General features: G+C 36.5%; 1 protein-coding gene across 8 annotated transcripts in view; it reads right to left on the reverse strand.

Moving 5' to 3' along the window:
- Positions 1 to 299: 299 nt before the first annotated feature.
- Positions 300 to 24,712, reverse strand: part of LOC101887672 (kinesin-like protein unc-104) — an 89,479-nt gene continuing 65,066 nt past the window's right edge. For 3 of the 8 annotated variants that reach the window (XM_059124949.1, XM_059124950.1, XM_059124944.1), the window contains 18 exons: positions 23,219 to 23,350; positions 17,286 to 17,953; positions 17,101 to 17,212; positions 16,674 to 17,031; positions 15,089 to 15,523; positions 10,762 to 11,017; positions 10,531 to 10,687; positions 10,296 to 10,473; positions 10,141 to 10,228; positions 9,782 to 10,078; positions 9,348 to 9,707; positions 9,100 to 9,289; positions 7,843 to 8,235; positions 7,667 to 7,778; positions 4,273 to 4,462; positions 4,061 to 4,197; positions 3,881 to 3,982; positions 300 to 3,817 (listed from right to left, as the gene is read on the reverse strand). In XM_059124949.1, the coding sequence (XP_058980932.1) occupies positions 3,721 to 3,817; positions 3,881 to 3,982; positions 4,061 to 4,197; positions 4,273 to 4,462; positions 7,667 to 7,778; positions 7,843 to 8,235; positions 9,100 to 9,289; positions 9,348 to 9,707; positions 9,782 to 10,078; positions 10,141 to 10,228; positions 10,296 to 10,473; positions 10,531 to 10,687; positions 10,762 to 11,017; positions 15,089 to 15,523; positions 16,674 to 17,031; positions 17,101 to 17,212; positions 17,286 to 17,953; positions 23,219 to 23,350 (4,262 nt within the window). In that variant the 3' untranslated portion in view covers positions 300 to 3,720. The remainder of the gene's footprint in view (positions 3,818 to 3,880; positions 3,983 to 4,060; positions 4,198 to 4,272; positions 4,463 to 7,666; positions 7,779 to 7,842; positions 8,236 to 9,099; positions 9,290 to 9,347; positions 9,708 to 9,781; positions 10,079 to 10,140; positions 10,229 to 10,295; positions 10,474 to 10,530; positions 10,688 to 10,761; positions 11,018 to 15,088; positions 15,524 to 16,673; positions 17,032 to 17,100; positions 17,213 to 17,285; positions 17,954 to 23,218; positions 23,351 to 24,712) is intronic. The other 5 variants (XM_005180874.4, XM_011293129.3, XM_059124946.1 and 2 more) reach the window with 3 other exon arrangements.

A 24,712-nucleotide genomic window follows, 5' to 3' on the forward strand; every position in this document is an offset into this window, starting at 1 on the left:
TATGAATTTTCTCCAGGAGTTGTTATTAGGAAACCATTCTTTTACCCAAAAACAAGTAATTCTAGAAAAAAAAATTATATAAAAGGACATAGATGGCTGATAATGAAGTTCTCTTTAAAACTTCTTTCTTAGCAATGTTGGCAGTGGATCCAGTTTGGGCATTTTTACTAAGTTTCCGTTGCCGCACTTTCGTTGTAAAGTATACATATTTCTTTCATTGCTAAGCCAAATTTTAAAGAATGTAAACAAAAAACCAAATAATTAACCAACCCTACATTGGACCCATTAAAACTTAATAATGATCGATCGATTTGCTACAGTTCATATTTATTTAATTAATTTATTTATTTAATTTATTTAAATGATTATACACTTTTTGTTACTTTACTTCTCCATCTCCACTGGTCTTCTGACTCTGACTATATCTGAATTTTTCATATATATATTTTTGTATATACTTTGTGTTTTTTTTTTAATTCTTAATTTGCTTTTTTCTAATACTACATGATTTCTTCTTGTTCTGGTTCATCGTTTTGTTGTTGTTCTCAATTTTGTTTTTGTTGCTGATGTTGTTATTAGTGTTGTTGTTATCCAGTTTTTTTGGGGGAAAATTGGATTTCAAATGACCATCCCATGGTTGTTTTCGACTTGCAAATCTGTTTTACTGACTGACTGAGACTTTCGACTGCTTTGAATAAATTATTGTATATAGTTTTGTTTTGTTTGTTTTTTTTTTTTATAATAAATATAAATAGTATTGGTATTCCAGTGTTGTTTCATAATATATTTTATTTTCAATTTTTTTTCTTCTTCTTTAGGATTTATTTTTTTTTTTATTGGTAATAATACTATTTTCTTGTTGTTCCTTCTCTTAAGAATGGTTTTCATAGGTTTTGTTTTTTTATTATTTTTCTCTTTTAAATAGTGTGAATTGTGTTGCCAATTTGCCAAAAAAAAAGAAAGAAAATCAAAACAAATATTGGTTTTTATGCATTTATATATATGTATGTATAAGTTAGTATGTATATATAGAGAGATCTATAGTTTTTAAAAACTAACCGACTGACTGAATGACAGAAACGAATGCCATAAGAAGCAAACACACGCACACACACACACAAAAGACTTCTAGAAAAGAATCCTTGAGAGAGCGAAACATGAAAATATAAACGCTTAAAATCCAAATCAATTTCACATTTGTTTTACTTTTTATAAATAAATAATATCAAAACATGTAAATACACTGAGAGAAAATGTAATTAAATTATTTAATTGCTTACTAACGAAAAAATAATAACTATGTACAATTTAAAAATAAAAAAATGAAACAGAAAAATGATACAAATACTTATGCATGTATATGTTTAGGGTAATATTTATATAACAAATTTCGATAATATAATAAATATACATAAAAAAAAAATAAAATTAATTAAAAAAATACAATTTCATAAAAACAGTTGTATGTAAATTGTAGCGCAGTAATTGGGGCGATTTGTAATAGACACAAAATATATGTTATTTTCTACATTTTATTGTTGAAAATGTGAGCTTAAGTAAGTTGCACTTTTTTCTTGAGAGCTTGCACTTTTTAGAAATATGTTTGTAACTACACAGATTCCAAATTTGATTTATTCAATTTTAACCTATTTAAATGAATATTGCACAAACATTTATATACATATAGCTATATTACCCATAGCCTCTATAGGATGGACCACAAGACATATATATATGATTTTAATACTCCCCCTTTGACTCAGATATCTATTTTCATAGGAAAATTATACAGAATCAATGATTTCCTAAGAAATCCTTTTAATGTGAGCACAATTTTTCTTGGCTTATTATCAAGCATTGAATTGAATTGTTCAAATACATTGATAGCAAAGTGCCAATACTTTTTACTATTTTCTTACATTAGACCACCTGTTAGACCATGGGGATTTGAAATTTGAAATAGCACTATGATTTAAAAGAAATGTTATTTTCGAATTCAATTCAGTTATAGTAAATAATTTTATTAAGAGGAATAAAATCCCTTTGAAACACAAAATATTTCCTAGCATTTGGTTCCTTGTGAATAGAATGAATATGCCATGGTTACATTGAATTTATGGCCATTTGGAACACAAATTTCTATTTCTGGATTTAAAACAGTGATTCATCAAAAAAGAAGTTCCTTCATCCGTTAATTTATACAAAAATGAATAAATATGTTATAACCCAGGGTTGAATAAATATCGTGTGAATAGAATAGCTATTTATAGCTGTGGAATTATTCTTAGAATTTTAAATAATCACATTTAAAAGCCGAAGCATTTTTTCTCAATAAGGCATTACTATTTTGATGACAGCTATATGTAGTCTATATACAGCAACATGGAAAATAGAATTAAAAATTACAACAACTATGTATAATGTGAATTCTTGCTCGTTCTGGGTGGGTGGAAGAATATCTCCGCTCTAATTTGACTAGCCATCATTTTATTGTTTGATATATTGTCTTTACGTGCTTCCTCAATACTGCCTTTAATTTACACACAACTGATCTTAATTCATAAATAATATCAATAATAAATTACTAATAAAAATCTGCTGCACATTTTCTTCTACTGCTTCCTCTTAATTTCTTTAGTTTTTTTAGGGGTTTCTTTTAAGTTCTTCATTCTTTTAATTATAACCAACAATAAAGCATTTTTTCGGTTTTAAATATGTGTTTCGTATAGTATAAGTAATAATAATAATAATTGTAGTTGTAATAATAATAAATTTTGACAAAAATTTGCTTACATTTAGAAATAATAATATTATTTACTTTCTTTGCGTTTAACTTTGCATTATTTGTGTTTTTCTTTGTTTTCTTGTAGATGCCGAGAAAAGATAAATGAATTAATAAATACATTAACATTAATTTAAACATAGAATGTTCTAAGGGGCGGGAACGGCGAAGGGGAAGAAACATATTACACATCAATTAATTTGTAGTTTAGCATTTGATTGGGATTTGCATATCTTTGCTGTATGCTTTTGGGTTGTTCTGGTAGTTCTTATTAGTTGAAATAATTGTTATTGATCATGAGGCTTCGGTTTTATAATAAACTTTGTTAGCGTTCTTTTGTGGTTATGGTGAATTTCCTTACTTTCTGTTTTTCTTGGAAACATTTATAGAGATTCTTTATAAATAATTATTTTGTTTTAATATACTTTTCCAAAAATTCGAACCTTTGCTGCCGACTTTGATGCTTTGTAAAATACATTTCTTTTGTTTGTTCTTAAATTTAATTTTTGTTTTGTTTCTTCTTTTCTGGGAGGGGTTTGTTTAAATATAATTCGAATAAGTTTTGTTTCTTTAGACTTTATATATTTTAATTATAATTAATCTTTGGGTGTTCTTATTCTTTCCCTTTTTTTGTTAAATATAAATGTAAACAATCAATGCCTGCATTTCAATTTTGTTGTTGTTATTTGTTTCAAATCTTATTATCATCATCGATGGAATCCGTTTATTTTTTGCATTTTAGATAGTTGTAGAAGATATTTTTTCCTTTTGTTATTTTTTTGGTCTTTTAACAAAGTCCTTGCCCATTTCCATACTGGCACTCCTTGACAAGATCCAAAGTCCATGACTGCTATCCTTATGTGTTAAATGTTGTTATGGAGTTTTGTGAGGATAGAATTTGTTCAATATACTAAAACGGATTCCATCGTAATCGTATCTCATTTATTATTACTTCCGGTGTTTGTGGCAATTGTAGCCTGGATCTGTGAAGCTGTTTGTGAGGCGGTCTCTTGTGTGCGTCGCGCTAAACGAGATCTGTAATGCAAAGGTATAATTGAGATTAGAGATATACCACTTTATATGGGTGTTGCTGCATACCTGATTTGCCCAGCCAACAATGGATTAATGGCATACAGCCAATCATGGACTTCTTTGTCGCCAAGGGTTTGCAAGAGATAACCACGGTGTTTGGTTACAACGCTAAAGAAATAAAAACAAAAACAATCAAATCGATTACAGTTGGTCTTCATAAGGTTCCTTTTATATTTGACAACCTACCTGAATGTATTTGGAATCTTAACCATGGCTGCTTGATCTTCGCTGCACTCAACTTGAGCTGTACCCAAATTCAAGATTGCACGTTCAACCGGATCTTTTTCAGATTTGTAAATAAAAACATAAGGACGGCGAACAATCTGAAATATGAAAATACATTGTAATAAAAAATTAATTTGAAATGCTGCCTGCATCGCTTAAATTTGGTTACATACCACCCAGCGTTTCTTCCAACCGGAACCGCCATGTTCCAACACATTCAACAAACCCTTGCGGGCCACCACAGGACTGACACGAATCTCCTCCAATTCGGGTACATACAAGCGTAGAGGGAGAGCTGGTTGAGTAGCCGGGGCTGGAGCTTCCCAGCCATTGGGGGCATCCGATCGATCGGGAGAGCATAATCTAGAGGATAAAGAAATAAAATGTTAAATTACTGTGCTTAAGAGGTAAGGTTTTCCTTTTTTTGTGTAACAAGTAACATTTAGAATATTAGTTTCGATAAATATTTGTTGCAGCATTTTTAAGCAATTTTACATAATTTTGTTATGAAGTATTAGTTAAGTGGTTTTTATTAAAGGAAAATTAAGAATGACTACACAGATGAAAATAAAACAGAAGCTGCCACATTGAAATAGGGAAATTGGTGTGAAAACAACGTAACAAAATTGAACAAGTAAACAAAAACGAAAAAAAGAAATTGAAAATTTTACCTTCGTCTAATACAGTAGTAACCAAAGAAGAGTTTTTTTTATTTAAATACACACACAAATATGAAAAAAAGAAAAAGTTTACAAAGTTAAAGAAAGTAAGATAAATCAATCAATATTATAAAGTTTTTTATTTAGTTTTCATGACCTTCCAGTTTTATTTAAGAATGAAGCAATTGTATTTTAGAGACACATATAAAAAACTGATCCAATGTAATACAAAGCCAGGGTGCAAGTGATTGCGGATGTATCACAAACTATTCGCAGGCAGCACTTTGCTTGTGAATGAAACACAAACACGGCAGAGGTGAGTTTTATAACTCATTAGTTAGTAGAATCACGATGTATAGACAAGCCCATAATCTGAGTAAAGTGATATGAATATCGATTTTTCTCAGCTAATTTAAGAACACTATTGTTGCTAAGGTCAGCAAAAAGACGATCAAATTGTTTTGTATCCTTTACAAAACCTAACAGAACCCATTATGGTCGTGCTTATAGGTCCAGGTTAAACGAAATGTTCAATTTTTAGACAATTCATATTTTGTGCATTTGGCTCCCTTTAAAATGATTTTTTCTATTTCTCTCTATGTCCACGGCTCAATGACACATTTAAACCATAATGTTCTTTTGTAAACCCGAGTAATATAAAAGGATATCGCAACTTGAGTGGAAAAACAATAATCTTTGGATTTTCTGCAAAGTCAAGGAATGATTAACATTCCGCAATTATATAGCCATGGGCATTACTAGTCATCAACACAGACTTCCCACTTGTTAGTCATGCCATACAGTTCGTAGATGTCGAAAGAACAACACTTCAGCAAAGTTCGAAGAATCGTTGACCCGGTTTACTTTATTGTCGTCAAATTCAAAATTTCGGTCTCTTTAATAGGATGTGGCCAAATTGGGAAATTTTGGCAGAGTAGTTAGCACACTGTATCGCATGCTGGGCATACGTTTCGCACAATCTAACAATTCGCGCCTAAACGCATTGGGACGACTTCACGATTGTGAAGACAATCGACGTTCTTTAGCTGCAATAGAGGGGATGTAGAGACCGAGGATGACATTGATACTGTATTGGTTAATAAAAACGGTGAATGCATTGGTAGGATCTTGGGGAGGGTTCTGGTCGGAATTAAATATCTACGACCAGCTGTATGCCTTTCTCTGTAGACCCTGTGGCGCATTCCTTGCTTGGAAGAAGCCGGCAAGTTCAGTAAAAAAGAAATGCAGCCGAACACATATGTCATCCATACGGAGACTTGAACATGCTGTTGAGTGTGACCCCTAGGATCTTAATGAGGTTTCTGCCCGGAATTAAATGTCCCTCGACCTGCACATTTACCTGTGTTTCCATCTACACAGTCCATGTGGCGGATATCTTCATAATCCTCGATTGGAAGAAGGCGACAAGTTCAGTGTGGAAGAAAATCAGCCAAACATATATATATCTCGTCAACGATATATGTCGATAGTCAAGCAGCCCTGAAGGCTCTAAATTCTTTTAAAATCAAATCTATGGCAGTTCTGCATTGCAAGAATGCTCTAGAAAAGGTTAATTCGCTTGTCAAACTCTGTTGCGTCCCTGGACACTACAACATATCTGGCCATGAATCGGCAGATGAGTCATTAGATGTAGAGATTAAGAGCTCAGTGAATGCCACTTCTTTCAAATACTGCATAAACATTATCTTGGGAGTTTTAAACAGCACTACCTAACTGGAAGGGGATGTAATGTCTTCAAAAAGACTTGGCCGGTGAACTTCGAAAGGAGATCAAGGTCACCCATATCCATGACGAAATCGGGCTTGAAGTTTGTGGTGGGCCAAATTACAGGACACTGCAACATAAGGGCCATGACTTCCAGATGGGGAGAGGTGACAATACTAAATACTGCAGGCTTTGTCAGGACGAGGAGGAAACTGAAAGGGTGGAGCACTTACACTGCCACTTTCAACTCTTATCGGAGTGAGACCGCCCGACTTGTCCTCCCTCTCCGAAACCGAGCCAGCGGTAATTCTTTAGTTAGCCAGAAGACTAAAATGGATAAGGAAGACACGCTGATTTCACCGTGAATACGAACCTACTAACTTATATATTCCTATCATCAAATTTACGCTTCTCCACTATTCGTTTCCTTCCCTAACCTAACTTAGGCTGAGGTTTGACCTCCTAAGATATCATCCGTTTTTGAGGAACTTCCTATTTCATTCTATGGTGGTTGAACTTCCTGTTCTGGAAATCCACATAAGACTGGCGTTCACACATATATCGGTGATTGTTCAACGTGAAACATGAAGCCCTGTAGACCCAGAGGGCGAAACAAGGAATTCGTCAAGGGCTTGTGACTTCTTACGATTCGCGATAAGCATCGGATCCATCAATGTGGGTGCACAACAACGCAGAGTTATTATTCTCCCCTTATATAAATCATGAATGGTCTTCATGATCTGCCTAACTAAAATACTCGCCCTGGAGCGTCTTGGTTCCGATTTCTCGATTCTCGGCGAATCCTGGATCAAAAAAAACACTTCTGCAGCTCGAATTTTCAATTCTCTATGATGTTTGTAAGGAGGATTTCTCCCTAAAACAGTTGCGGTCCCTGTAAAGAGTGTCCAGGTTCACTTGAAAAGGTGATTCGGCAACAACCTTTGGTGAAGATCGTGAAGGATTCGAAACTTAGAAGTCATCCTCAACGTCAATTTAATATATTAAATGCTCTTTCATGAATAAATTTCTACTCCATTTTGACTTCTTTAACTATTCCAGGAAAATGCCCCCTGTATTAAAAACATTTTCTTTAAAACAACATTTCTTCCTGACAAGATGTTTCCATACATTCCCGCATTATATTATATTTAATGCCTTATATCATTTTTCATTTCATACTTACTCTATGGAACTGCTGGATATGCAGCTGACAGTCATATCAGCACATCCTTCATCGCTGGGCGACACATCCGATTGTGATTGGTTATCATTATTATCTGATTTGTTGCTGCGGCCTGAAATCAAATACAATGCATTAAAAGTATATCCATTTCAACACAACCTCATTGATTGCCATACCTTGTATTAGTTTTAAGCATTTGTTCATCAGCTCGATTTCACGTTCATTGTACTCACGCTCAGGTAGTATTTGTTGTGAGTCCTTTACTGGGGTCTGTGGTGATGGTGGTATGACCATATGTACAGGCGATGTTGCCGCTTTAGCTGCCAAATTGCACACATCCTTTTCGGTTTTTGTTGTTGGATTTGGATTTGTGTCCATGCCCAAGCGTTCACGCAACAATAACAAATGACGAACTCGTCCCACCTCTTCGAGGCGTGTCAATTTCTCAAGTTCCCATTGATGATCGAAGATGAGCGAATCACCACGTGGACGCCAGCCATGTAAGTTTTCTTCACCGCGGACATAGGTTGAGCTAGTATCAAGGACGCGACGTTGTCGGCGTTGAACACCTTTGGGAATTTGAAAAAAGAATTATGTATAAAAAATACGGTTCAAAAAGAACGAATTCAAAATAATAATTAAAAAAAGTTCAACAGTACCAACGAAACTAAGCATTGAAATCATTTTAATTAAGCCGTTTGACTTTCTTGTGAGAAGCATATTTGATAAAAAGCTCTTAATTAAAATAGCCTTTCTATATTTGGTACAATTTGGTACAATATCATCATAATATTTAATTTTTGGGTACTAATATTGAAAAGTTTGATAAAAGTGACTGTAAAATTTTGTTGGTTAAAGCCTGGAGCAAAAACTTATATGGGAAGAGTTTTGTTTTTAATTTTTTGAGCTATGCTTTGTTGAGGCGAAGATCAAATGTTAGTTAAGCCAAGATGGACTCTAGTTTTGGTAAAGCTTCTTTCTACAACAACTATTTTGCTTCCAACCCATACAAATTTTGTTGTGCATCTTCTGAAGACGATTTGAATGCTTTATGGTGACAAAATCTAGTTGATTGTACACTAAAAATACCACTCGGATTCAGTGGAATTTTTATTATTTTTTTATTTTAGTTTTGCCCTTTTAATTTATTTCAAATCAATACTAATCCTTGTAATGTGATTAAAAGAATTTCCCACAAAATATGCAGAACTAACATTTTCTCTTACATTATAATCTGCTTTTTTGTAATTCTGAAAATTTATAAGGATTTCAGTTATGTATTTAAAAGAATAATTATAGTTGATTGAAACTTCTCAGTCATTTCTAAAACATTAAGTTCCTATCTCTAAGTAAGCTAACGGCATAATATCAACAATTTTAAAGCAACATAAACACACAATGATAACAGCAACGACTACATTTAGAACTTCTACCTGGACTACCTGCATCAGATGCTCTTCTTAATGATAATTCATAAACGCCCGACAAACGATTTGCCTCTGGATTACGATATTGACCAGAGAATAGATGTTTCAACGAACGTGGACCGGTACGAGCATCACGACCATAAATGATCATGCTCAAATCTTTTGTAATAATAGCTGGACGAGCACAATTCTCCAACTGGAAATAAATTAAAATTAAGGTTTTCGCTTCTAAGAGATTAGTTCCACTTCCATACCTCCAAGTAAGCACTCAGTGTTATGTAAACTGTTTCACCACCCTGTGACACCCGATTCAACAATGCAGAATTATGGAGACTCGAATCCCAAGCTGCTTCAAATCTAAAGAATGACCGATCATCACCGGGCACTTCGATGGCTTCGCCAGGGAACAGACCCAAAGACAAAACACATGAATCCTCATCGTCCTCGGACGATTCAGGGGTATTGCGTATGCGTCCCACAACTAATTCGCGAATATCCTTCCATTTCACTTCGGGTGTTGGTTCGTGGACAATGGTAATGCGTATACGTCGCTGAATGCCTTGATGCAATAGGAATAGGCCACGGCAAGGAAGATCATCGCTATGTTCAACAACCTAGCGTTTAAAAAGGGAAAACAAATTGAGGATAATATCACATAACAAGTTTAATTATTTCCACCCCCACTTACCGCCGGCACATATTCGCCATTGGGCGCCAATTCGCATATTTCAAACCACACCAAAACATCATGTTTTGCCAAGACTGTCGACGATGGAGGACATGGCAGCGGTCCAAATTTGGGACTGCGTACTGGCTGTGAAATGGGTATGCTTGGTGGTAACATGCGTCTTGGTGGTGGTCGTGATACGAATTCCTGTTTGGCATCCTTGTGCAAAGGATGTGTCTGATAGTGGCCAAAAACTTTAAACATAATCGGTTGTGTTTTCAAATATTCAATGAAAGATTTGGTAACGGGAACAGTAATCTAGTAAAAAGGCCAAGGAATTTTAATGTGTCCAGAAAAGAAATCAAAACAAAAGCACTTACATTCTGCACATGATAGAAACCCAATCGATCACCGGCCGAGTTCTTCACAGGCTCAGTGGAGAATGCCTCTTCGTGACGATGTAAGAAACTGCAATAATGACAAAGAAAATTTAGATTCAATTCTACAAAATTCGTATAGAGAATAAACATCATACTTGAATTGGCAGAAAATATCTGCATATTCAGCTCCAATACCAGTAGCCTGCAATACTGTAACACGGAATGTAAATTCTTTGCCAATTTGTAAGTGTTCACCAGGTTCATCCTGGGCCTCCTGACATTCCGATGCCGAGTTGGAATCAATGCCGCGGCCAGAGTCGACATCTCCCAGTTCTGGAAAAAATAGAAGATTTCACGTACGATCTAAAAATAAATTCGTGCATTACCAACCTTCAAGTTTGCTATCCAAAGCACTGCCATTCTCAATGTAACGCTGCACATCATCCTTGTCATTCAAAGCTCTATAGCGGGGCTTGGCATCGTCTTCATTGAATATCAAGCGAGCCGACTGTTTCACACCATTATTGAAATCCAACGATTCCTCATCCTATTGTCAGTGAAAAAGAAATACGTTTTTGTGATATCTACTTCGTTTTAATAAAACTTCTCATCATCACTTACCAAAACTGGTTGTACGGCAATACGCAAATAGCCACGAACATCACCACGTTCATTGACAATGGCCACCTTGTGAACCAATGGAACCGGATACAAGAGATTGCTCAAGTAGACAAATGATCGACCCACCATACGGAACCATGGGAAACGATCGTAGAATGGATCACCGCCTGTGAGAGATTCAACATTGTAATCGGGCGACGATGGACTGAGTTCGGCTTCATTGTGATACATTTCACGCATCAACTCCAATCGTTGTCTGCAAATAAAGTATTGGGAATTTTAATAAAATTGAAGTCCAAGTACAAATATTATTTCATATATGCTTTGCTAAAATATGTTTATATAAAAACCAATGAAGCAGGTGTTTATAATAGTAATATGCAACTGAAAGTAATTAAGTAATCAGCCATATGATATTTAAAAAATATTTTTATGTGATTTTTAATTTCATCGAGAATAGGATAAATAATGTAATACCTGTACCTTTATAATACTTTTTTACTGAGAAGGTTTCCATATAATAAAAACTCAAAATATCAAATTCTCAAACAGTTTGTCTATAAAATCCAAAACTCTTTTGGAGGTTTGATCTATAATCCGAATACTATCAAATCCAATTGGAATATCCCACACCCCAGATTGATTGCTGCACAGTGGCATCATAAGCTAATTCCGAACATTTCTAACTTTGTGAAAAGTTTAAAATGTTTTATTTTTAATTTTGAATATATTTTTTGTAGAGGAATATCGAGAAGCGTTCGAAGATTAGCTTAATGTCACTTTATTCTTTCAACTCTCTATAGGTAAGAACTGGGGCCTAAAACAGCATATAATTCAATAGATATACGACCTTACAAAATCATACTATAAAAGAGCGGAATCTCTATTGATGACAGTTGCATTATGGTGTGCATCACAAGCTGCAGGAGCGAGCGAAGAAGGCCTTAATTGCTCTTTATTCCTGCAAAAACTCCATAGGAAAAGGCTGGGGTCTCAAGCCTCACATAATTAAATGGTTATATGAGTTTGTCGTCCGACCAATTCTAACCTATGGGGGGCTTATTTGATGCCACTCCTTAGGGAAAACCACTTTCAGTAAAAAAATTGATAAAGTCCAAAGAGTTGCATCGCTACTAATTACATGCACGTTTAGGAGCACACCCCATTCCGCACTCGACACCCTACTCAATTTAAAACCGTTAGGTTTATTTGTAGAGGAAGACGATGCTAGGTGTACCCTGCGACTTAATGAACTGGGACAATGGCGGAGTCATCCCTTTGACACCGTCCGTCATTCTCAAGTATGTGGGAAGCATGCAGGAATGCTCTGGAAAAGGTTAAATCGTTTGTTAAATTCTGTTGGGTCCCTGGGCACTGTAACATATCTGGCAATGAATTGGCCAGACGCGGATCTGAGTCAGTAGATCTAGAGATTGGGGGCTCAGTGAAGCCACCCTTATGTCACTTCTTCCAAGTACTGCATAAGCATTATCTTGGGAAATTTCAACAGAACTGGCTAACTGGAAGAGGATGTAATGTCTCCAAAAAGATTTGGCCGGTGAACTCCAAAAGGAGAACAAGGTCACTCATATCCATGACGAAGCTGGAGTTGAAGCTTTTGGTGGGTCTAATTACAGGACACTGCAACATGAAGGCCATGACATACAAATGGGGGGAGGGTGACGACACTGAATTCTGCAGGCTTTGTCAGGACGAGGAAGAAACTGAGACGGTGGAGCACTTACTCTGCCACTGCCCAACTCTTATAGGAGTGAGACAGAGGCTTCTAGGTAAGCAATTTCTGGCAGATTTGTCCTCCCTCTCCGACATCGAGCCAGTGGTCATTCTTCATTTAGCCAGAAGACTAAAATGACTAAGGACGACACGCTGATGCACCGTGGATGCAAACCTACTAACCCCTCTACTCTTTATTCAGATTCTCACTTCTTCACTATCCGCTATTCATTTCCTTTTCTTCTCTCTATTCTATTCTCCTATCTTCTTAAATTAGGATGAACACAATGGACCAAAAGGTCTCCGAGTGGTGTGGTTGTTTATACAACCGCGCATCTTTTAACCTAACACAGAACAGGCAGACCGGTGCGACCTGGGACTCTACGATTCTAGGGCATGTGTAGCACATAAGGGGCGAGGTCGAAAACCGTCTACTCTGATGGTTCAAAGATGGAAAGTGAAACGGGTCTTCTTAAGATAAGAAGCTCCTTCAAACGTAACAACAACCGCAAGGTATTCCTGGCATAAATATGGATCTGCTGAAAGACAGAAACATTGAACTGAAGGATTCGGTGACTAAATATGTAAATAATCAAGGGGCCCCAAAAGAATTAAATTTTTGTACCTTGTACCATAAAAAGTACTCCTATTTAAGTTACTTTGCAACTTTCATAACGTGTCTTCTATTTTTACATCTACTTTCACCGTTTACTGAGTTTATTCTGTAATTTTGAAAAAAAAAAAACAAGTAAAAAACCATTAAGTTTTTTTTAAGGCCGAACTTTTAATACCCTCCACCATTGGGTAAAGAAAACATTTTAGATAAAAGTATCTGAATTCAAACGAGTTCCACTTTAAACTACAAATACCAGTAAGACCGTTTGTATATTGCTGTTACACATTTTAAAAAGCCATAAAGTGGGTGAGGCCGTTATATGGGGCCCTACCAAAACGGGAACCTCTATAGACAATTTTATACTTCAAAGATTGTCATCTACCAAATCTTCTTAAATACCAAATTTAAACAATTTCGTGCGTAAATGTGACTAGGATTATCAAAATATCGAATATCGGTGGTTATCGTTATATGTACGCTATAGGAAAACGTGGACCTCAATATTTAATGTTCTGCCATCGGAGCTAGAACTCATTATGAACTATAAATACCATATTTAAACAAATCCGTGGAAAATATGGCAAAAATTATCAAAATACCGAATATCGGGAGGTATCGTTACATGGGGCTATACAAAAACGTTGACCTATACATTCGTTGTTTCGCCACCAGAGCTAGAACCCATTATGACCTACAAATACCAAGTTTTAGACAAATCCGTTGAAAAATGTGCCAAGAATGTGGCGGCTATACCAAAACCTAGACCGATATATCTCATTTTCAATACCAACCATCTTAGACATAATACAAATTGTTCTGCCAAATTTTTTAGCTCTACGTCAAATAGGTGGGCTGTATAGTGATTTCAACAGACAGACGGACATCGTTAAATCGATTTTGAATTGTGTGCAGATCATAAATATATATACTTTATGGAGTCTACGACGAATATTTAGGGATGTTACAGACGACTAACTTTAAACTGTTATCTACGAATTTTGGGTAAGGATTATATACACAAGGGTATTATATCAGAAGAATTATTTTCCTAAAATGAATGGGCCAAAATCTGGTATTTCTCTTCTTTGCACAAATTGTACTCCTATTTCCTATTCCTATTAGATAATTTAAACATTGTATATACATGTATTTCAAACTCTAATTAAACTAATTAAATATATTTCATGCAATATTGTTATATACTTGCAAATAATATTTTCCTCAAAGGCACACAACAATTAATAAAACATAAGCAAAAACTTTAAAACTTTAAATAAAGCATGCAAAATACTATTGTGTTAAAATATTGAAATGAAATTCCCAAATTTGTTAGATGTATTTATTTTTAATGGAATGCTCACAGAAACCAACTTCAACAGAAGTATTAGGAACATTTGTTTTTGTTATTCCCTAGAAAGGTCAATAATAATTGAATACAATTTGTGTATATTCATCAATTGTAATGATATTTTTGTTATTATCAACGTCTTGTTATTCATACGCTAATAGTTTTTTGTGATCAAGAAAGATTCTTAAAGATAGAAGTGTATGGGTATGTTTTTTTTTATCTCTGGAAAATATTTGCATGAATGTATGCTACAGGACTTTGATGAAGAGTACAATTCTAACTATTCCAGTTGAATGTCGGCCTTTTATGTCGGCCCTCTTATAAAAACTTAAGATGATTTGGCAGTGTTTTGTGTTCCCAATATGAGTCCCAAATAATTGTGCTTTATTCAGAAGAATAGTTTCAATCATTTCAACCAAAGTTTCAATTCAAAGTATACTGCAATCCAAACCCAAATATAAACATTCAACTAGGCAATACATTAAAAACAGACTTTTTGCAAACTAAAATTAAAAAAAATAATAATAATAATTAAAAAGTGAAACTGAAAAACAAAGACACAAATAAGTTTGGAATAATATAGATGTAGAGTAGAAAATAAAAGGAACCTCGAAAAAATTAAAGCCAACCTAGAGGGCATAAGATTAGCCAATGATAGACGGGATGGTGAATTGCTGTTTGATTTCAATTGATTCGATTTTGAAGGTGATGGTTGTTGCTGTTGATGTTTTTGTAGATGGAAATTGGATTGTTGTTGCTGTTGCTGTTGTTGACGCTGTAGCTGATGTTGTTTCACAACATTTCCCAAATAACCGTTCAGAGCAAATTCTTGCAATCGATTACAACACTCAGTCGTTGCCTCACTCAACATCGACGACGATGGCGTTGACGAACTGGACGACAATGATTCCGAAGGATGGGGGACATTAATGTCGGTATTGTTGTTGGGAGTACAAGCTGAATTTTGTATGGATGAACCGTCAGTTAGGGCTGAGGTATCATAGAGCATTGAGGATGGTGGTGACTCCACATTGTAAATTTGTCGCATCATCTCCAAGCGATAACTATTTATTTTATTGAGTTTTGTTTTGTTTTTGTTAAATAGTATTCATCGATATGTATTTGTTGTATAATGAGAGTATTGGGTTTCGTTTGATTTTTTGTTTTTGTGTATTAAAGAAAATGAAGAAAACAAATAAAATAATTTTCCTCAGAGAATGAAAGCAAAAATGAAACATATAGTCTAGAGACAGATAAACAAATAGTTTCTTCTATGAAATTAAAAGAACTGAAGCAAAAATAAATGAATAACCAATGAAAAATAAGGACGGTGAAATGAGTCGTGTTATGGTGGTTACAGTGTGAAGTTTTAACAATTTTCAAAGCTCAATATTTATGTCAAACAAAATGGTATGAATTTTCATTTTTATTTTTACGTTGCCTTTTGTCCCAATAATATTTTAATATCAATAGGAATCTCAAGAAAGATAAATCACACACATTTGTAATTCTACATTTCTACAAACAAATTATGCTACAATCGATGATGTTTTATGTGACATTTTTAAAACGATTTACAAATAAATACTTGTTGGACCAATGGGAAATTTTAACATTTTCTTTTCAAACCTGCGAAGTTTAGTTCTACCTCAAAAAGAAAAGGAAACTATATCCCCCTCCCTCCACAAAATTTCAGACGATTTTCAGTGAACAAATTTTACAGTCGCTAGTCAACAATTATAGTGGAATATTATCTCGAAATATCTGCCATAATATTTTCTAGGTTGGTGTCAACGATCAAGTCTATTATATTTATATCCCAAAGCAAGCCTTTAGAATCACACATAGAAATAACAACTTTTTTGGATAATACTTCAAATCAAGAAAACAACCACCATGCACGTTCAAAATCATTGATATTGGAAAAATTTTCTATACAAAAAAAAAGGTTTTTCTAAAAAAAAAAACAGCTTAAACAATTATCAAAACTGAAGAAGCCTTTGAGGTTATGATGGAAAAGAAAAACTAATTTTGAAACTAAAAATAACTATTGAAACAAGTTTAAAAACAATTTAAATACAAAAAATTTTGCTCTTTAAAACAAACAATGGTTGTGAGAAGAAAACAAGAGGTTAATAAAACAAAAATGTCTCCCGCAAAAAACTAGAACACATATCTGGGGAGAGGGGGGATCAAAACAAACTAACAGCTTACCGTAACTTCTCCAAGGACCAGTAATGTGTGGCACCATTCTTTGTATCGGTAACTTCCACGGCAACCAAGGTTTTCGATACTGGTGGAGTACCGAATTCATCTTCAGTCTGGAGAGGAGATGCAGACGAGGCCAACTCCGGTGGCAAAGGTGAATACAGAGTGTCGGTGAGAAGAGTGAATTGGAATTGCACCTTCTTTTTCAATTCGACGGAAATAGCGTTGGCCTCTTTGAGGAATATGGCATTGCCCCATAAATCATCACGCAGTGAGGTAAATTGATGATAACGCCATTTGCGGAAGGCCCAGGCAGCCAGGCCAGCCTCGCGTGCGTTCCAACATGATTCATAGGCTGGATTAGCTATGGGAAAAGAGAACCACAGAGGTTTAGGTTTCATCCAAGGCGAACTAGACTACAAAGACAACTTACAGTAAACCTCTTCATCTTGCAAATCTTCTGGGGTGTAGCTGCTGTACATAGACATGGTCATCGATTGTTCTTCCACTTGTTTTTGCAAAGCATCAATACGAGCCTCATATGACTGGAATTAAACAAAATAAGAATTTAAAGTTTGCATGTTTCTAATTAAGATGTAACTCTTTCCATTGCCCTACCTTACGTTGCTCCTCAAACTCTTGATCGGCCTGTAGTTTTTCACGCTTATACTGTTCTTCCAGGACATCTAAACGCTTCTTCATTTCAGCTTTCAAATCAATACCCTGTTTTTCCAGCAATTCACATTGAGCGAAATTCCAATCGACCTCTTGAGTATCACATTTCTCGTTCTCATTTTCATTCTCGGCGTTTTCGACAATTTTTTCACGTATTTCACGAGCCTGCTCGGGATTTGTAAAACGGAATACATGATTTTTGCCCAAAATAACACGCGATCCAGTTCTCAACACTTGTGGCTCGACCATCTGGCGACCGTTCAAATAGACCAAAGCGTCTTTGTGGGGTATCAAGGTGACAACATTGTTGCGATTCTCAAAAGTGCAGTGTTCTTTCAGGATGTGTGAACCGCACAGTTGAATATCCTGTGGCACATTGGCCTCATGGGTACCCAAACGAGTAATACCATCTTTGATGTAATACAACAGACATTCCGACAAATTGGGATCCTCATTCAAGTTCACCAAATGGGGAGTTTTCTTGGGCGAGAAAACACCAACAGTCATGCCATCCTCTTTGACCGCTACACCCATTTCGGCAAATACTGCTTCACGCTGTAGACGAATCTCTTCGGTACGTTTAAGTTTCTCCTCCCAGGTTTCATTAAGCTCTAAAGAGGGGATAAAAATGAATAAATTATATTGTCAAGTGATCGATTGAAGTCTGTTGGTTTCCGTATACTCAAATGAAATACAACGACCGTTTTTATATTAAATTAAGAATTCACAAACGTTTATTAAAATCAATTATACGAGCTTAAACTAGTACGCCTTGTCAGGTTGGCTTCGTATCTTCAACTTTGTTACATTTTTCAAAATTCAGGGTTGTATCCGGGTTGCATGTAATCGTATATTTTCACATGTATGCAACAAAAGGTATCTACTACTACTTTTAACTTGACAACTCGGCCTTTCCTGACCTGAAGTCGTCCTCGGCTTCATCTTCGCTTGAAACATCCAATTCGGGGGAACATTCACACCATTTCTTCAACTTGTCGGAACTGAATACGGAACAGAATTTCCTATTCGTGATGTTTATTCCAGGAATGTCCTCTATCAGGTACCTGTCGTTGCCCAATACTCGTGCTATTATGTATGGACCTTTGTATTTAGGTTCTAACTTCCGGGATTCACCTGTCGCTGGTGGTTCATTCTGTATGAGGATCAAGTCACCTTCCACATACAATTTCGGATTCGAATGCTTGCTGTCAAATCTTTTCTTCCATCGTTCTCGTTCGCTTTTGATGTTTTCTGCGGCCATGATACGTTTTTCGTTGATGGAAATTTCTTCGTTTTGTACATCATCTTGTACAGCTGCTAACAATCGGTTTTGTATTAAGTCGGTGGGCTTGTAATCGAAAATCAACTCATTCGGACTGTAACCTGTTGTCGAATTTTTGGTTGAATTGATTGGCCATTGTAAAACGTGAAGTGCCGAGTCCCAATCCTTCGGTTCTTCAGTGGTAGTTCGTAAATAAGACAGGATAAGTTGATTGACCCTCTCAACTTGTCCATTGGCTCTTGGTGTACGAACGGCATTCTTAATGTGTTGAATATTGTTTCGATCGCAATATTCCTCAAACATTTTTGACGTAAAAGCTGTCCCACGGTCCGAAATTATTCTTCGAGGTAAACCAAAGTATCCACTAACCTCATTTAAAACGTTGATGACGGGCAATGTCTTCGTATTCCTTACAGCTTTAATAACCACAAATTTCGTAAAGGAATCGGCGATTGCCACTATATGTGTATGACCATGCTTGCTTCTTATAAACGGTCCCAAGTGATCAATATGTACTTGCCTAAATGGTAGCGGTTCGACATTACTAAAATGTAGAGCTCCTTCGTGTTTACCACCTTTTGCCTTGTTGTAGCAACACTCTACACACGCTGCAATGTACTCCTTCATATATTTCCTCATGCGGGGGAACCAAAACGTTTGTTCGACTCGTGAGAGGCTTTTCTCCAACCCGTAATGGCCAATATCATCATGACAGTATTTAGCTATGCGCCATCGTATAGCCTTCGGTATGACCAATCGTAGTCCATTTTTCGTTTTCCGGTATAGTCGATGTTTTTCCAATAAGTATTCAGATTTTATCTGTTTCTCTTGCTCAGATTTCAATTCATTTCGCAGTACTCTCATAATATTCTTTATGTGGTCGTCGTTTAGCTGCATCGTGAGAATCCAATCATCGCTATCAATATTCATTATGAACCCTGCTGGTTCAATCTCCGTCTGTGGCTGATCCGGTGAACGGCTGAGAGCATCAACGTGAGCCATACGTGACCCTTGTCGGTGTACATACTCACAATCAAATTCAAGTAATTTCATCAGCCATCGTGCTACTCGAGGTTGTAATTCCTTCGTTGTCTTCACATTAGTAATTGCGGCACAATCAGTGACGATTCGGAATGGCTTTCCAAGTAAATATATACGGAAACGCTGCACCGTTTCAACCACAGCTAAAACTTCCAGCTCGTAACTGTGATATTTCGATTCCGTTTCAGAACAGTGGCGGCTAAAATAAAACACTGGTTGCCAATTACCATTACCATCGGACTGTAATAACACTCCTGCTAATCCGAGACTGCTAGCGTCCGTGTGCACCTCGTGATCTGCTTTCATATCGTAGATTGCTAAAACTGGTTCACTACACAAAATTTGGATTAAACTTCTGAATGCGTTTTCATGGTGTACGTCCCAACGAAATTTATTCTCTTCGCTCTTTCGTGTCAACATCGCAAGAGGTTTCGTAATGGCTGCATAATCCTTTACAAATTTTCGGAAGAAGTTAGTTAGGCCAAGGAATCGTCGTACTTCTGTTACATTCGTTGGTACCTTAAAATTTCTAATCGCTTTTACTTTTTCTTCTCCAGGTAAAATTCCGTCACGTGTAACTATGTGTCCCAAATAAGAAATCTTTTCGGCTAGGAACGAACATTTCGCCAATCGTAACGTGAGACCACATTTCTTAAGGATATCCAAAAATCTTTTTATTCGGTCCAGACCTTCATCGACTGTTTTACTGGGAATTATGACGTCATCCAGATACGCTAAAACTTCTCCTGGTTTCATAAAGCTTATAACTCGGTTCATCGTTGCCTGAAAAACTGCAGGTGCGTTTACCAAACCAAATGGCATCCGGTTGAATTCATAATGACCATCTGAAGTCACGAAAGCTGTGAACTTTTTCGATTCTTCCTCTACTTCAATTTGGTGGTAACCCATACGTAAGTCGAGTGTGGTGAAATAACGATTTCCGGCGAGTTGTGCAATCTGTTCATCCAGTACAGGCATAGGATGCGCTATACGTACGGTTATTCGATTCAACTGTCTATAATCTATACATAAACGGTGTTCACCATTTCTCTTCTCGACCAAAACAATTCCCGATGCATACGGAGAATTCGATTTCCTTATGATTTCGTTATCCAGTAAGTCTTTCACAATATTTGCCACAATAGGACGTTTGGCAAATGCTAGTCGATATGGCTTGCATCGTATTGGTTCTGGAGTAGTAACTTCGATTTCCATCTTCACTAAGTTACACTTACCCAATTCGCTTGACTTTTCTGAAAAACATTGTCGGTTTTCTTGAATGTTCAACTGCAACTTCTTATGCTCTTCAGATGTTAAGCCTTCGTTGATACTAATCGCATTTACGTTTTGCATCCAACACTCATCTCCTTCAATAATGGTGCGTCGACCTTTTTGGCATAAAACATCTCGACCTAAAAGAACATCATTCGGGATCATAGAATTTTCCACAACATAAAGGTTCACGTCGTAACTCGTCTCATCAATGTCAATTGGCACTTTAACCACCTTTGTGCACTCGTATTTGCCACCAGCAAAGCCATTTAAAACCATACTGCAATTTTCCGTTTCGCCAATTATCATTGCAAAACTTCGTCTGATCAGACTCCGATCACTTCCCGAATCAATAAATGCCTCAAACTCCTTGTCCTTTACTTTGACACGTTTACATAGTATTTCGTTGGACTTTACGCTGTCCCTTATATTGTTGACATTTGTGTTCAGGGTTTTTGTTGGACATTCACTTGCACCGTGTGAAGTCCGTTTGCATATCGTACATCTATTCTTCTTCTGTGGATCTGGGCAGTCTACGGCTTTGTGACCAGTATTACCACAATTAAAACATTTGAATTTATTCACTCTTTCATCGCTTTTCCTTTCTGGGGCAGTTCTATTTTCATTGCTACGTTTCGTCTTATTCGATATCGGGTTCAGCACTCTTCTTACCTCGTTATAACTACAGTATGCGTTGATGTCACTCAAAAGTTGATTACAGGTAATATACTCGTTAGATATTTTCTGCTTCAATCCTTGATCATTAATTCCGTTGACTATATGCCGTGCTATGGATGATTCATTTATATTGCCCCGTTTTCCAATAGCATACATTCTGTAATAATATTCCTGCGGCGTTTCGTCGAACTGCCGTTTTGTCTGTGCCATTCTAATGTGTACATCGGCTGCATTTACATTTTGAGGGAAATCTAAAAGAAATTTGTTAACAAACTGAGGCCAAGACAGAAATACCTCTTGCAGTGAGTCAACCCAATACTTGGCTGGGCCAGCCATTTTCTGTTGCACTGCAAATATAACTGATGCGTCGTCCCAGTTATAAGCTGTCTTCAATAATTCCACACGTCGCACGAATTGTGAAGGATTAATCGATTCTTCAGATGACGGATTAAACTCTGGCAAAAGTTGAATTATTTCCTTAACGTTCCCAAAGGGGTTGTGCTGAACATAACGTTGTGAAGGCTGCATAACTATTTCTGACTGCGGCGGCGCTGAATAGACACTTGTTGCAAATATCGGCGGTTGTAGATATGCGTTGTAGGGCTGCGTTGATTGAACATATCCATTGTTCGGCTGCGTGAACACTCCTGTCGGTGTTGCTGTTGTAAAATTCGAATGTGTCGTTATATGTGTTGGTACGTTGTAGCATGACGTCGCTACATTTTGCGTTGTATTTCGTGGAAGTTGAGCATGTCCGTGCAATGAAGGTGTAAACGTTGGTAAACCAGCAGAAGCACACGTGTGGACCGTTGGAATTGTTGACGTAGTCTGAAATGCACCAAAAGAAGTATTCGTTTGAACATACGATGGAATCGAACGTGATTCCGGTAATATTGTCACAACGTTTGCCACGTTTGGCAAGCTAGGCCGTGTGCCTTGCAGGGACATATTACCATCCGGTGTCGAAAACGTGTTCAAAGGGGATGATGCGTTGTTCGGCTCAAATTCTGATTGTCCACGTTGCTCCATAGATGAACGCAATTCAGTTACCATATCTTCCAAATGCGAAATTCGCTCCTGCATATCATGAGGAGATGCGAATCCGTGCAGCTCGCTTTCGTTGTTGACTTCAAGTCGTTCGATCAATTGCTTTTTGTTACCACTTTGAGAAACACCAATTTCTCTGCATTTCGCTTGCAACTGCTTAACCGTGCATTTGTGCAAATTCTCCATATTTCTTGTTGGTAGACGCTTCTTCCAATAAGACTTGTCGTATCCCACTTCTGAGAAAAATGTCAAGTGATCGATTGAAGTCTGTTGGTTTCCGTATACTCAAATGAAATACAACGACCGTTTTTATATTAAATTAAGAATTCACAAACGTTTATTAAAATCAATTATACGAGCTTAAACTAGTACGCCTTGTCAGGTTGGCTTCGTATCTTCAACTTTGTTACATTTTTCAAAATTCAGGGTTGTATCCGGGTTGCATGTAATCGTATATTTTCACATGTATGCAACAAAAGGTATCTACTACTACTTTTAACTTGACAATATTAAATTACAAGTTCGACAATCAGGGTCAAATGGCTCTCCAACTTACCGGCAATCAATTTTTCACTGGCCTGTAATTGATCCACAGCCATTTCGGCTGTTGAACCATTGCGATTACGATTAATGGGCGATTTAATAGTTCCACCGCCATTATTACCACCACCATTCTTGATTTCATCTTCTGTAAAAAACGAATGGCAATTGAAACGGGTGTTTTGAGATATGTAGCTGTGCTTATAAGATGATGTAAGCTATACGGATATTAGTTAAGTTTATGCATGGCTACAACGTCTATATACATACAACAAAAAAAAGCAATTGCAAGTTAAAGGAAATGAAAATGCCTATTGAAGAAATGCAATGTTAATATAACAGCGGCTTGAAGACGGACAGTGGTTTGGACGAAGACATACACTCACAGGACGATGTGATCTTGGAACTTGTGTGAGTACCAAACATAATTGTAATTCAACAATCCTAGGATTCAGGGGATATGACTGACTTATACACACTTATAAATAAAGGTACATATAAAATAACCTAAATATGGAGGATGGGGACCTTATTCAATTAATTAAATTTTTATGTGTAGATTATAATACGTATAAATTTTTATTATTAGATACAAAACCAACGGGTTAGTATAATCAACTTCCAATAAAGCATTCGCATATGCCGATGACGTAATGGTGCTCATAAGTGGTAGATTTCTTCCAACTATTTCCGACCTAATGCAAAAAGAACTATTACAGCTGTCTGGTGTGGCCCTCGACAATGGTCTGGGGTTTAACCCTGCAAAGACTGAACTGAAACTGGAGCAAGAACATCGATGAGCCTACGAAAAAGGATCTAACTGAGCCCTATTCATGTAGAAATTCCATAGGGAAGATTCGAAAGCTTTGACCACAAGTCGTACACTGGATATACGTCACAGTGGTCTTATCTGTTCTGATCTATGGGTGAGTCGCTGCAGAGAGCCGCTTCCATACTTTTTTTTAAGGCGGAAATTCTTACAATCAAGAAGGCAGTCGAAAGAGCAAGTGAACTTGTTTATAACATAACAAAACCAATGACAATATATGTCGATAGTCAGGCGGCCCTCAAGGCTATCAAGTCAAGTGCCATCAAATCGAGAATCATTATTGTCTGTTAGAAAGCCCTTATTGAAATTCGTGATTGCCTTGAGCTTTGTTGGATTCCAGGACATAGAAACATAGTTGGGAATGAGGTGGCTGATATATTAGCTCTAGGAGGTTCCCAGTCAATTGATGAATGAGTTAAACCACAAATAAGCTATTACGTCGATTTCTTCAAAAAGTTTTATCGAAGAAGCTGACACTTACAAACCGGTTGCAGGGTATCTAAGAACATCTAGTAGTTCAGATATAGAAATCGAGGTGGGCATACTGACTGGTCACTGCAGTAACAGATATATGGCCTCAAGATGGGACAATAATGTTCCTGACTACTATAGACTGCGTAAAGATGAAGAAGAGATGGAGACGATTGAACACATATTATACAGATGTCCCATGTTACGTAA

This window comes from Musca domestica, unplaced genomic scaffold (assembly GCF_030504385.1).
Source record: "Musca domestica strain aabys unplaced genomic scaffold, Musca_domestica.polishedcontigs.V.1.1 31, whole genome shotgun sequence".
Lineage (NCBI taxonomy): Eukaryota > Metazoa > Arthropoda > Insecta > Diptera > Muscidae > Musca > Musca domestica.